Below are 13509 nucleotides of genomic sequence, written 5' to 3' on the forward strand. Positions count from 1 at the left end.
AAAAATCAGCCAAAGGATTAAAGTCAAATAATATATAATTAATTAAAAATGCATAAAATCTGAAATGGGGAAAAAAAATTAAACCAACCTTGCTGTTGCCATGCAAATGTAGTTTTGTACTTCCAACTGTGGATTCTTCCCTTTTTTCTCCCCCCTCAGACACAGGTATTTTATGATCATATTCTTAAATGCATAAAACAAAAGATGAGGAAGTTGAAATGATTCTTTCTTCTAATTGTCTTTCCTGACTTTTCAAAATCCCTCTTGTGTTTCATTTCCTCTGAAGAGTTACGCATTAATACTCACCTGGGTGAAACAGAAACTCTGTTCAGAACTGAGTAAGAGGCTTAAGGGGTGTTATAACTCACCTGAATTTTTTTTTTTGACTAATGGCAATAAATATTGAGAAAATACAATGTCATATTAGAACAGAAAAGCTAATTTGAATCTAAAATGTATGATTTACCTTTCTTCCTATGTGTTTGAAAGTATATTTCTGCTACAGATATACTCCGTAATTTTACTCCTTGTCATGTGTTTCAAGGCTTAGAATCATTCATGCCAAGAAAACTGGCAAAAGAGATGCTACAGGAGGTGGTGACGTGGGAGAGGAACAGCACTCTTTGGAAACACCAACACCAGGCCGCAAACGCAGACGAAAGGGGGGGGACAGTGATTACGATGATGATGATGATGATGACAGTGATGATCAGGCAGATGAGGATGATGAGGATGAAGAGGACAAAGAAGATAAAAAAGGAAAGAAGGCAGAAGTTTGTGAGGATGAGGTGGGGAATTTTAAGTATAGTGAAACTTAATTTAAGTTAAAGCTTGTTTTCCTTCTGTTTCTCTGCAATATGGCACTGCTTCCCCAAAGTCTCACAGTAAAAAGGAAGGAAGAGTAACTTACCTCTAAATTTTAACATTTTTGGAATAAGTTTATTTTCCAGAGTACGTTTTTCTTTTTTTGGTAGCTATTACAGTATAGGTTGGTGATGTGTTGTTTGGTTTTTTGGGGTTGGTTGATTGGTTGTTTTTCGTTTGGGGCCCCCCCTCCCCCCACTTACTTGTTTTGACTTAGTGCTTGTTCCTCTGAAATTCTGAAAGATTGTACCACATCCAGAGAATGGCAGCTTTGTTAGCAGATGAGCATAATTTTGGTTTTCTCTTAGAGGAGAATAAAGGACATTTATTAATGAACAAAATTATAAAGAAGTGTAAAGTTACATTTAACATCATCTACTATAAAGCATGCCTGTGACCTTCTTTTGTATTTTTTCATTACTTTTCTAGGGTAGTAACTGCCTGACTATATTTGATCACAAGATGATTAATTTTCCTAGTCAATATCAGCAAGATACAGGAAGGATCACTGAAACATTTTTAGCTTGTTGAGCTGAATTGTGCCTACAGTAGTCAAAAGATTTTTTTTTTTTTTTAATAGAAGGGCCACAGACCTGATAGATTCACTGTAGAACTCTAGAATTCTCTACTGGATGAAACCTGATAAAAGAGACAAGCATTACTGAATGCTGCACTTTAGTGCACTAGGTGTTGCACTGTTTGCCAGAAAATGACCATTTATGCAAGGTTATCAAAGTTCAAAGTAAGGTTTTATGGGTGCTGTGGATATGGCCACTTGAACAATGGATGAGCACAACATGATGCGTGAACTCAAATCTTTGCAAACACTCATTAGAAACCCAACTAGTTTCTAGGGCAGGAACAGACCTTTGTGCTATTATTCTGGATTTATTTCAAGTACTATAGTGTGTATGAATTTAAGAGAATACCTTAGAGGCATAGCATGAAGTTCTTAGAAATTAATACTTCAGAATTAAAAACAAGTAATATTTACGTATTTGATCTTATATCTGTCCCTTAATCTTTTCCCCTTTAGTACAATCTCATATTTTGGTGCACTGGGCAGTTCATAGACAAAAGTCCTGTAACTTCTGTAGAGAGATTAATTTTCTGATATATCAGAAGTCCTACTGCATTCACGCTATGTGTGGTATTTCAGAAGGCTTCACTCTGGTACACTTTCACAGAGCCAAGAAGTACAAAACCAGTACCTTATCGTGCAGGTGACTGGGAGCTCCTAGGACATTGGCTGTATTCTTTTGGAAACTTATTCTTATCCCCCAAAGACTTTCTTGAACTTAATTGAAACTCTCTTTATGGAAATGACTGTCATTTTTAAACTGTGTCAAGAAGAAGGCAACCGTAGACTTAATCATGGGTGCATTCCTCTTCAGAAAATCAGCAAGATTAATACTGGAAATTTTATAGCAAACTCCGCAATTTCTTGTAGACATGGAAATAAAATGGAAGCGTGCACTGATCAAAGATTGATTGATAAGATTTTGACAGATTCCATTATTTCATACATGAAACACTTAGAAATGAATTGGAATATCCAAAAAGCTTCATAGAAGCTAAGTTTGAATCCTGTAGTCTTTAGTGTTTATGCACAAACTGAATTATTTCTTCCAGTAAAAGACTGTTTTCAGCGAATATTTGGCCTCAAGGTGTCTCCTTCATATGCATCTGGGATGGTTTGGAAAGGTTCAAAATACACCTTTTTCCTGTTACATTGTTCCTAGTCAAATATAATGAAGAAGCACAAAATTTTAACTTTTTTACCTTAGAATTTGCCTCTCATTTTCTGTTAAATCTTTTTACTGTAATATTAGTAAGATGTAGTATGATTTTCATCCTGAAATAAATTCAGTGTGACAGTATATTTGGTGATTATAGGACGATGGCGACCAGGCAGCAAGTGTTGAAGAACTAGAGAAGCAGATTGAAAAACTGACAAAGGTGAGAGGTTGTTTATCTTTGTTATACTACAAATTTGATCACTGGGTGCCATGAGTTAGAATGTTAACCATCATTTTCAGTGCTCCAACTTAATATAAATTGAAATAAGGATCAGCTTTTGTTTCATGAAAATACAAATGATGCTACTGTCCATGACACCTGAATTGTGAGTTTAGTCTAGCAGCATGAAGTCGGTATGACTCAAAAGACAGTTAGAAAGCTGTTGATAGTATTCTGATCTCAGAATAAAAAGTAATATAATTTTTATCCAGACCTAATTGATAGACTTATTTACTGACCTTAGAAAGTGACAGTAAATTTTGTGTACAAGAAGCAATGACTTTCCGTTATACAAATGACTGCAGTTCTCATTCCTGCCTGCAGTTGGCTAATTTGTGCAACTGTGTTCCAAGTCAATAGAGAGCTGTCTTTGCTTCAGATTTTGAAAGAATAAACAATGGAATAGGAAGAGAAACATAAATGAGAGAGAGTGCTGTAGATATGGGTATTCATGGCCCATGTTTTTATTCTTCATATGAGAAAATTTGTTGTTTAAGACTTCGCCTCTTGGCTTCTCTTATGTTCCAAATTGCAGTAAATGAGCAGTCCAGAACTTCACCTGACTTGCAGCAGTGTCAATTTGGCAGGGCAAGAATTGAATGAACAAACTGAAATTCCTGTTGGCCCCCCTCAGAGAACTGTTTGTGTTTGAATACAGAATTTATTTTCAGACACTGTTGTTCTCATTCTTTCATGAACCAGTTAAAATATCTCATTAGATTCCCATCAGGAGCTACCGTATCAGTTGTCACAAGGGCTCTGTTTACCAGTTGCTGTTATTGTGTAATTGATAGGATTTCAGCTGTCCTTGTGCAATGAAATCTTTGATCCTATTGTTCTGTGAGAGTCACTGTTAAAAAGACAGGACCTACCATGGCAAAATGTGTTTTTAAATGAAGACTGATAAACTTAAGCTGAACCAGAAAGTTATATTTTTTAAAGGGAGCTCTGTAAGTAAAGTCATCAAGGCAGCAATTGTGAGTAGAATATTCTGTAACATATGCACAGAATCTCTAAGAGAGCCTCCTCATGTGACCCTTGAACTTATTGTTGTTCAGCCTGGCAGTCAGGAAATGTTTTCCATTACAGCGAATTTTTCCCCTATTGAATTATAATGCTTTCCATTTTTTAAAACAGCAACAAAGCCAGTACAGAAAGAAGTTATTTGAAGCTTCGCACTGTCTGCGTTCAATGATGTTTGGTCAGGATCGTTACAGGCGCCGATACTGGATTCTGCCCCAGTGTGGTGGTATTTTTGTAGAAGGCATGGAAAGTGGTGAAGGTAAGGAACATAAAGGAGTAATGTCACACAAAGGCATACTTGCCAAGACATACTGCTCATCTTTGTAGGCTGTGATTTTGTGCAGCAAGGTCTTCAGGCTTGACCTCTGGCCGGAGGCTAAACAGGCTACTGTCAGCAGGCCTCTCTATTCATATGGTGCTCTCTGATGCTCCCTGATTATGAAATATCCATTAATATCTTTGAAATGAGGATTAATATTTTGGAAGTTTCCAGCTGATATAGTTCTATATGTTATGCTTCTTCATATTTTTCTACATGGGATATTTCTTGGCCTTTTCTAAACTATTTCACATTTCCCTATGGCAGTGAACTCTGCGTATGAAAACTAGGATGACCACAGAATGCAGCAAACATCATTTTCGCCATCAGTTGTTATATTTGTGGAAATATACAGACTATTCTGTGCTTGAAGATTTGATATATGTCTGCAGAAACATGAAAATTATTTTCACACTGTGAAGTACTGTGTTTTCTAATGAACAATACGGTTTAGTTCTTTGTATTTTACCAGCTGATCTTTATTCCAGTCCAGCAAATACTGAAGTTATTTTTGCTAAGATTAAAATGTAAATTTGTAGTTGTGACAGTTGTATATTAAATGTGATTGAGTTTTTCACACACTTCAGATTGGATAGATGCAGAAAATGTGTGTTAATCTGACCTTTTAATAGATATTAGAATTTTTAAACATAAGCCTTCATTTTGGCGACAGAAGAATCCTTTCTAATTCTGATACGGATGAAGCAAAACCCCATTACCCTCACAATATCCCCCCTCAAATGAAAAAAAAAAAAAATTAAAATCTGATACACATCAGAATTGCGTGATCTAATGAGAATTCCATCATTCTGGAGAGCTATCTAATTCAAATAACTAACGTTACAGCATGGTATGAAATCTGAGCCCTGTTTTGGCCCCAAAATGAAGCTATAGAACTTTCCTAAATCTAATCTTGATCTTCAAGTTATCATTCTAAAATGGGTAGCATAAAAGATAATTTATCTGTGTCTTCTGTTCTTATTTTATGCTGTGTGTTAGGAACTGTTTTGCACATGAGTATAGCTGGATACAGAAGGTGAACTGTCATACGCTGTACTGCTTGCATTCCTTTTATTTCCTATTTTTTTTCCTATATATGTTTCCTATATTCCTATATTTTTGTTTCCCGTATTTTATTTATTACATTTTAACCAAATACTTTGGAAATGGTACACAATGAAAATAATTCTGTCTTAAGATACTAAAAACAAACAAACAAAAACCAGACAAGTTTTAGCCTGCGACTGCAGGGCAAACCCATGGTTTTTTAAATATATTGTCTTAATGAAAGTTTAACCTCCCAGAATAGCAAAAATGGACATGTTCTTAAGTTCTCAACTACTCCTCCTTCCCCTCAGCTGTTTGTTTGCCCTGTTTCAGTAAATTCTACAGTTTACCCACTCCTAATTCCTTTATCTAAACATTGGAAATGCGAGACATAAACTGTTGAATGATCTGTCCATTTAAAAAATACTCCCTCCCTCTTTGTGTAGTCATTTTGGTTCTTATGCTGATACTCACATTGTGTATATCTTGACATACACCATAACACTGGACACATTTTGAAGTTTTAATGGGAGGGGATATTCATTCTTTTATTGAACTGTCTTTGTAGAAATCAGGATTTTCCAGAACTGGCCAGTAAACTTTCATGGATGTTCTGGCTGTAAACTGTAAGCAGGACCTTTTTTTATTTGCGCTTGCAGTATCTGATGAAAATAATTTAAGAAGTTGTAATGTTGGATTTTCTACCTCCTTCCCCTTTCCCTGACATTTTTCAATCCCATTTTACACTTCTTAAGACTTACAGTCCAAGCTGACACGTCAGTATAGGTGTAGAAGAGAAACGGTTAAGAAAGACTAGGGAAGCAAAGAGAACAGAAAAATGCTTTTCCTTTTCATAAAAGACAGATCTTTCGCACCTCATATGTTTGAAGAAAATGGGTTTTGCATTCACCTTCTGCCTGTTGTACTTTAAGATACTTAGATGTTAAGCTGTCTGACTGTATCTGTCTGCTTAGCAGTGTGTAGAGTCCCAGTTGTCATGTTGCGTAACTCTTGAAAGAGTTTTAGACTTTCAAGAATGTTGACATTGTTTTACAGTCAAAGTTGTTAATGGTTTTTATGGAAGAGGTAAAATAATTAATGTTGTGTTTCAGTATTTGGGGAATATTTGATTTCACAACAGGAATTTTGGTCCTCCGTTTTGTGGTTGGCTGAAAGTTTAATGAAGTGGTCTTTTTCAAAAATAAGCTCTAAGGCTATAAACATTGTACCCTCTTGATATAAACAGAGTTTTTTGATAAACCATGGAGAGCCTTGCAAAAAGAAAGGTGCCAAAGATTTGTCCCTTTCAAAGACTTTGCACTGGCAAACTGCTTCAGACGTACATGCATGTTAAGGGAGAGTACTACAGCTTTGTTAACTAGGGTGAGGTTATTTTTCCTCCAGTTGTTTGGCAGGGTTTAAATCTGTGTGTGCTTTGAAGCTTGTTTCCTCCTGCAAAGTGTTCTTTAAAGTGAGAAGTGATTTCATTTAAAAAAAAAAAAAGACATTGTGATCTAGCATGTGTTGAGCCAAAAACTAATTTTTTATTTAACTATGATGATAAAATTGGTCTAAATTAGTCGGTGTGTTATATTTCACCTAGGTTTCTTGTACATTTTTAGGCCTAGAAGAAATTGCAAAAGAAAAAGAGAAGTTAAAAAAGGTAGAAAGCATGCATATCAAAGAAGAAGAATTTGAGACAGAAGAAAAAATACATTGTTTAAATACAACTCACTGTGAGCAAAAGGAAGATCTGAAAGAAAAGGACAACACTAACTTGTTTTTACAAAAGCCTGGGTCATTTTCAAAACTAAGCAAACTGTTAGAGGTAGCAAAAATGCCGCCTGAATCTGACATTATGTCCCCAAAACCTAATGGCAGTGCAGCAAATGGCTGCACGTTATCTTACCCAAGTAACTCAAAAAACTCTCTCTGCAGTCTTCAGCCCACTGCATCACAAAGCACCACCGAGAAGTCTGATTCTAATAATCTTTTCAGTCCTAATGCAAGTGGAACAGGAAAGTTTTACAGTTCTCCACTAATTCCAAATGACCAGCTGTTAAAGACACTTACTGAAAAGAGCAGGCAGTGGTTCAGCCTTTTGCCGAGAATACCCTGTGATGACATGTCAGTTACCCATATAGATACACCAGCTACTACAACTTCACTTACTCCTCAGTCACATCCACCATCAAAGTCACCTTCACCTGTTCCATCACCTCTTCTGGGCTCAACCTCTGCGCAGAGTCCAATGGGATTAAGTCCTTTTGCGTTGTCACCACTGCAGGTAGATAAATGAGTTTTTGAATAGTCTGAATTTGCTGTGCTTATTTGGCAGAATTTCTGTTTAGACAAATTGTTTCACAAAGTGCTATCAATCTATCTTAAATTTTTTTGTCTGCTTCTAAATGTTAATAATTAATTCGATGTTACGGATGTTTTATAATACTAGCAGTTTTTGATAAAAAAAGATTGATAGGTAAAATTAAGTAAGCCAATATCTGATATTTTGTACATGTATTTCAGTAATTTAAATTGGCTTTTAGGAGAGTGGCCACTGGTATGAAATGAAAAGCAAATAAAACCTAGTTTTCAGAAATGTGACACACCACACCCTCACTTTAAAAGCTATTGTTTTTTAAGCATTAACAGGTCCCTAATAAGGAGTATAATATGTTAATGTTAGTTTTTCTTAAATTAATCAAAGTACTGAGTAAAAGCCTCCCTTATGTTTTGATTATTGTTTGACAAATAGCGTCCTAATCATAACTCAGGTTTCTTGGTAATAATTAATAATGGTAGTGCGATTGTGTTAACAATATATTCTGTGCAGCAGATGAAGACTGGCCTACCTATAATGGGACTTCAGTTTTGTGGATGGCCTACAGGAGTTCTTACTTCAAATGTTCCGTTTTCATCTCCTTTACCTGCTCTTGGATCAGGGTTGGGATTATCAGAAGTGAATGGTAACTCATTCCTGGCATCTAGCGTTCCTGCAAGTAAAAGTGAATCACCAGCACTACAATCTGAAAAAATAGCTTCTGCCCCTTCTACAGCAGTTGAAGTAGCCAAGCCAGTAGATTATCCTAACCCAAAACCTATACCAGAGGGTAAGTAAAATGCAACAATGAGATGGAACTCTGTGGAGGATAATCTCTGCAGTGCCATTATGATGTTACAGTTGTTGTTTTTTTTTACAATTTGCCTGATGAATTTGGCTAGATTATTTCTCTTATCTGATTGTGTGTGATCACGGAAAAAAAATGCCTGCAAAGTGTTTATATGCTTGTCTTGATTTAGAAATGCAGTATGGGTGGTGGAGGATTACTGATCCAGAGGACCTAAAATCTTTGCTTAAAGTGCTGCATCTCAGGGGAATAAGAGAAAAGGCCTTACAAAAGCAAATACAGAAACACATGGATTATATCACTCTGGCCTGCATCAAAAATAAGGATGGTATGTAATTGGTCTTTATGTTATGCATGGCATTGGGGCATAAGACGACTGGCGTATAGCTCTGAGATGTGTTTAGACACAACGTTAAGAGGAGTGGCTGGAGGAAAAAGGGAAAGGTCTCACTGTCTGTAGTTGCCTTTTCACCAGCCTCATTCTGGAAAGTTACAGGATTGGAAACCCTGTTTAATAAAAGTTGCTCTAGTGCTATACGTGTTGGTAACCTTTTTAAGCTCTTTCCATCTCTGTAATACTCCAGCTCAGCCTCTCCTTCCCCTTCTTGCCTTTAACTTGCAAATTTGAAAACCTACAGAATTTGTTGTCCATATTGGGAGTAGTATCTTAGGAGGAGTAGTACATTTTTACAACAGTTCTTCAACATTTGACTGGAGGGACAGGTAAATCAGCTTGAATTTACTGAGAGAAGTTATAATACTAATTAAAATAATAAAAATGTGGTTCTCAAATACAGTTGCAATTATTGATATCAATGAAAATGAAGATAACCAGGTAACTCGAGATGTTGTGGAGAACTGGTCAGTAGAAGAACAGGCAATGGAGATGGATCTTGCTATTCTTCAGCAGGTGGAAGACCTAGAGCGGAGAGTTGCATCAGCTAGTTTACAAGTTAAGGTAAAACCAACTTTTAGTAAAATGTCTCTTTAAAATAAGTGGGAAGAATTTAAAGTAAATGGTAGCAGTCCTTCTGCTGTTGGTAAGTGCCTTGTTATTCCATTGCTAATTGTCTGCAAATAGAACAAATCCACTGTGGCAATATCATGGATATTTGTATTTGAAACATTTTATTGCAGTTAAACCTTCAGCTGAAGATGCTCAGCTCAGAATGGCAGTTCCTGGACTGTTTTTGTACAGTGTGCAGTTCACTGCACATTTTGTTAACCTTCTGTGAATGCAAAGATTTCATTGCATATAGACTGCATAATTGTAGTGGGTTTTGCCACGGTTCTGCCTGGTTTTGGGTGGGTGTTGCTGTTAAAGCTTGCAGAGGAGCCTACAATTTGCTTGAGTATTGTAGTGTCATGGAGAACATGTGATGGTTGTAAGTGTGAAGGAGCTAAGAATTCACTGGCTGTCATTACAGTTTGGAGTTTTTCCAAGGTGGGTGTAAGGATGCCAAATCGAATATGTTTGGTTGTAGTTCAGATGTAGTATTTGGGATGTAGTTTGTTCTAGGGGCGGATGTTATTTCTGTGTGACCAGTCAGGTCTCCTGAGCCTGCTGGTCAGGTAGACCTATTCTGATGTTTCAACCAATAGAGGAGGATACTTCAAAAGGAGTTGCAGAAAGGTCTCTCCAGAAAGTCTGGTAATGCTTGTATTTTTTGATTAATTATTTTAGTTCTCTGGATATTTTGAAAGCTGTCTCTACAGATGGATTACAGCTAACCAAGACCTACTGGAAACAGCGCTTCAGTTACTTAGTTTGATTCCATAAAACAGTTCCTCTGTTTACACACTAAGTTAACAGCAACCAATAAATGCACAAACCTTTCTATTAACATAGGGTTGGCTGTGTCCTGAACCTGCATCAGAGAGAGACGACTTGGTATATCGTGAACATAAGTCAATTACTAGATTGCACAAGAAGCACGATGGAGATTGTGCTGGAGGCGGAGAAGGCAATACCAGCTCTCTAGAGCGGAAGAGTGACAACCCTCTAGATATAGCTGTAACCAGGCTTGCTGACTTGGAGCGGAACATAGAGCGAAGGTATCTGAAGAGCCCCTTAAGTACCACCATTCAGATCAAACTGGATAATGTGGGCACAGTTACTGTCCCTGCTCCTGCACCATCCATTAGTGGTGATGGTGACGGGTAGGTTATTGAGATTAACTTGAAAAATTATTGTGCTTCTTTGCTAATTGGAGCCTATTTTCTTATTGCCTGTGATCTATGTACTTTCTTGTATGTCTGTGATCCATACGGATCATGTTATTCTGCATGGTGCTTTGTAAAGATATTTTTTGTTATGTTTGTTGATAATCTTGCAAAGTTATATTTAATTGGTTGTGACTAAGCTTTGAGGCACGTAGCCACAGTCTGTGCACTACATGAAATTTAGTTGCTTAAACCTTATACTTATTGGCTGTGTACGTTTTGTCATTGCTTGGCTTTCAATGTGATAATGATTGTTCCGCGTTTAAATATAAACAAACATGGATGTGACCTACTTAATTTCTCTGTATTTCAATGCAGAACTGAAGAGGATATTGCTCCAGGGCTAAGGGTGTGGAGGAGGGCATTGTCAGAAGCGCGCAGTGCTGCGCAGGTAGCTCTGTGCATCCAGCAGTTACAGAAATCAATAGCATGGGAAAAATCTATTATGAAAGTTGTAAGTATTTTTAATTAAAAAACAAAACAAACAAACAAACAAACAAAAAACACCAAAAAACCCACACCAAAAAACCAAACCTGTAACTAAACTATTTTTGCTATATCCTATTTTCCCACTTCAGGCATTTTAAGATACCGTGGTTAATAACGCTTTTCTTATTACTGTGTGTAAAACTTAATACAGTTAAAGAGTATGTTGTACACAGATAAATATAAGCCTAATAGAAAAGATTCTCCCTTTCTTGCCAAATTAATCATTCCTGAACTTTCGAAGATAAAAAGCCCCTGTAACTAGTTGCTTTGTTTACGATGGCATTTACTCTCTGTTCTTAGCATTTAGGTAAAGAGGAATAATTTCTGGATCCATCTGATGGAAGATACTCTATCTGATGGATCTCTTTTATGACATAAGCTTTATGGAGGTTCAACATCATGTATCCCAATTAAGGACTTCATTTTTCAGAAAGTCGAGATGCTGCAAATGTGTGGCTTCTTTGCATGCATATTTGTCAGAACTTGAACATATAAATTGGGCAAGTGTGTGAGCAAATGGGCTGAAATACCTGTTTCCTTGTACACTTAAAAAGTGGATATGGGTCAACTGCATATTCAAAGAAGTCATGAAAAATGCAGGTGTCAAAGTTTCCATGGACCTTTTGAACCTTGTATTTTTGAAAACAAAACTATTACTACAGCAATGGTGATTATGATGTGATTAAGTATGGCCAGTGCTATGGAGTGGGTGGCAAAAGTGATTCTTCCATTGGTGGTCTTTTCCCTAATTTTTTGAGTTCTGACAGTCCTATACAGATTCTAATTATATCTGGACAATTAAAGGATGATAGAAATAAAAGCTATAGTGTAAGTCTGTACCTTTGAGTTTATATAGCCGTAAGTTTAAAGCTGTATCTTTATAGCAAAAGGTTTATGAATTTAGGAGCATCTGAAAAGGCATTTGAATCTTTCAAGGTGTAGTAATTTATTATCCAGAAAAAATGTATAGCATCGCTCTCAATTTGTTTGAAATGTTCTATACATTTAATTGCACAGTAAATGTAAGTATTTGGTGAAAATGTGGAGGTCTTGGAAAAAAAGAAGTCCAGATATAGAAGAGTATCGAAATCACACAATGCATGTAAGAAAATTGACAATACGTTAGATATTTTTAAGTTAGTGTGAATTTTAGGAAGTGCTAGGATTGGGTTTTTTTGCCTTACTGAATTTTTTCATGGTGACTTTTGGATAAGATCCTTACTGATTACTATTTGAAAATATTGTCATAAAATATAAATAATTTTTATGAAATAGCAACTTGTATATGAAGTATGGGTATAAATGGAATAGAAGATTCTTGAGATAGTATGGATGGGCCAAGAGATTTTGATAGGTGGGTATAAGATACCTTTGCTTTCCATGGACATTAATAAAATATATAAAGTATTCATGGTTTTGTTTGCTGTAGAACAACTATCTTATAATGAATTGCTTTTCAAATGTGTTCCCAAATGTAGCCTTTAGATTAGGTCCTCACATACTGCATATATTCTTTTACAAATGTGATCATTAGTAGACTCTGATTGTGGTAAAATGAAAGGAAAACATTTCTGAGTGTGCATTTTTTATGTTTGGAGAGGAAGGGGAATTTATGTACCATTCCTGTGTTTCAAATTTTAAAAATTGAAATAAAACCATTTTTCATGTGTTACAGTACTGCCAAATTTGTCGAAAGGGAGATAATGAGGAACTGCTGCTCCTTTGTGATGGTTGCGATAAAGGCTGTCATACCTACTGCCACAGGCCCAAGATCACTACCATACCAGATGGTGACTGGTTTTGTCCTGCCTGCATAGCAAAGGTAATACTAACCGTAACGGTGAAGTCACCTATAGTGCCTTCTAGATGGTAGAGTTACAGGTCTACCAGTGCTTTTTTCAATTAAAATAATGGTCTGTATGTTTTATGTTGGGCTGCCATTAAATAATGAGATTAATAGTTCTATTTAACTTGGTTTTTAGTGGCAGTAAAGGCTACAGTTTTGGTTTGAACTGTATTTCTTTAATGTAAGTAGGTACAGAATTTTCCTGCTGATTTAATACTATATCAGAGAAAACAGTAAATATTTTTGTACAGCATACTTTAGTTTTGCTTTTTTGATACACAGCACATTTGAGAGAGGCCATGTATGTTTCCTGTGCGAGGTGAAAAATAGGCTAAATAGAGCTTTAGGATAGTTCTAGTCAAATGACTGAATTAACAGTATTGTTTAAAAGTCCACAATTTCCCCATCCCTAGTTAGTCCTAAAATTCAATGCATTTTCTGCTAAACTTGTTAGTTATGTTTTCTACCATTACCTGTGAATATTGTAACCAATGAAGTAGCTTTACAGTAAATACTCAATTTTGTATTTTTGCTGGGTATTGTCAATGTGA

At 36.1% G+C, this 13509-nt stretch overlaps 1 protein-coding gene across 29 annotated transcripts in view; it reads left to right on the forward strand.

The window, feature by feature from the left end:
• BAZ2B (bromodomain adjacent to zinc finger domain 2B) overlaps positions 1-13509 on the forward strand; it is a 164033-nt gene that overhangs the window by 144955 nt on the left and 5569 nt on the right. For 22 of the 29 annotated variants that reach the window (XM_075092630.1, XM_075092635.1, XM_075092639.1 and 19 more), the window contains 10 exons: positions 545-788; positions 2761-2823; positions 4021-4165; positions 6895-7559; positions 8106-8382; positions 8573-8728; positions 9198-9358; positions 10250-10560; positions 10942-11077; positions 12788-12934. In XM_075092630.1, coding sequence (XP_074948731.1) covers positions 545-788; positions 2761-2823; positions 4021-4165; positions 6895-7559; positions 8106-8382; positions 8573-8728; positions 9198-9358; positions 10250-10560; positions 10942-11077; positions 12788-12934 — 2305 coding nt within the window. The remainder of the gene's footprint in view (positions 1-544; positions 789-2760; positions 2824-4020; positions 4166-6894; positions 7560-8105; positions 8383-8572; positions 8729-9197; positions 9359-10249; positions 10561-10941; positions 11078-12787; positions 12935-13509) is intronic. The other 7 variants (XM_075092645.1, XM_075092648.1, XM_075092650.1 and 4 more) reach the window with 3 other exon arrangements.

Source organism: Phalacrocorax aristotelis, chromosome 5 (genome assembly GCF_949628215.1).
Source record: "Phalacrocorax aristotelis chromosome 5, bGulAri2.1, whole genome shotgun sequence".
Classification (NCBI taxonomy): Eukaryota; Metazoa; Chordata; class Aves; order Suliformes; family Phalacrocoracidae; genus Phalacrocorax; species Phalacrocorax aristotelis.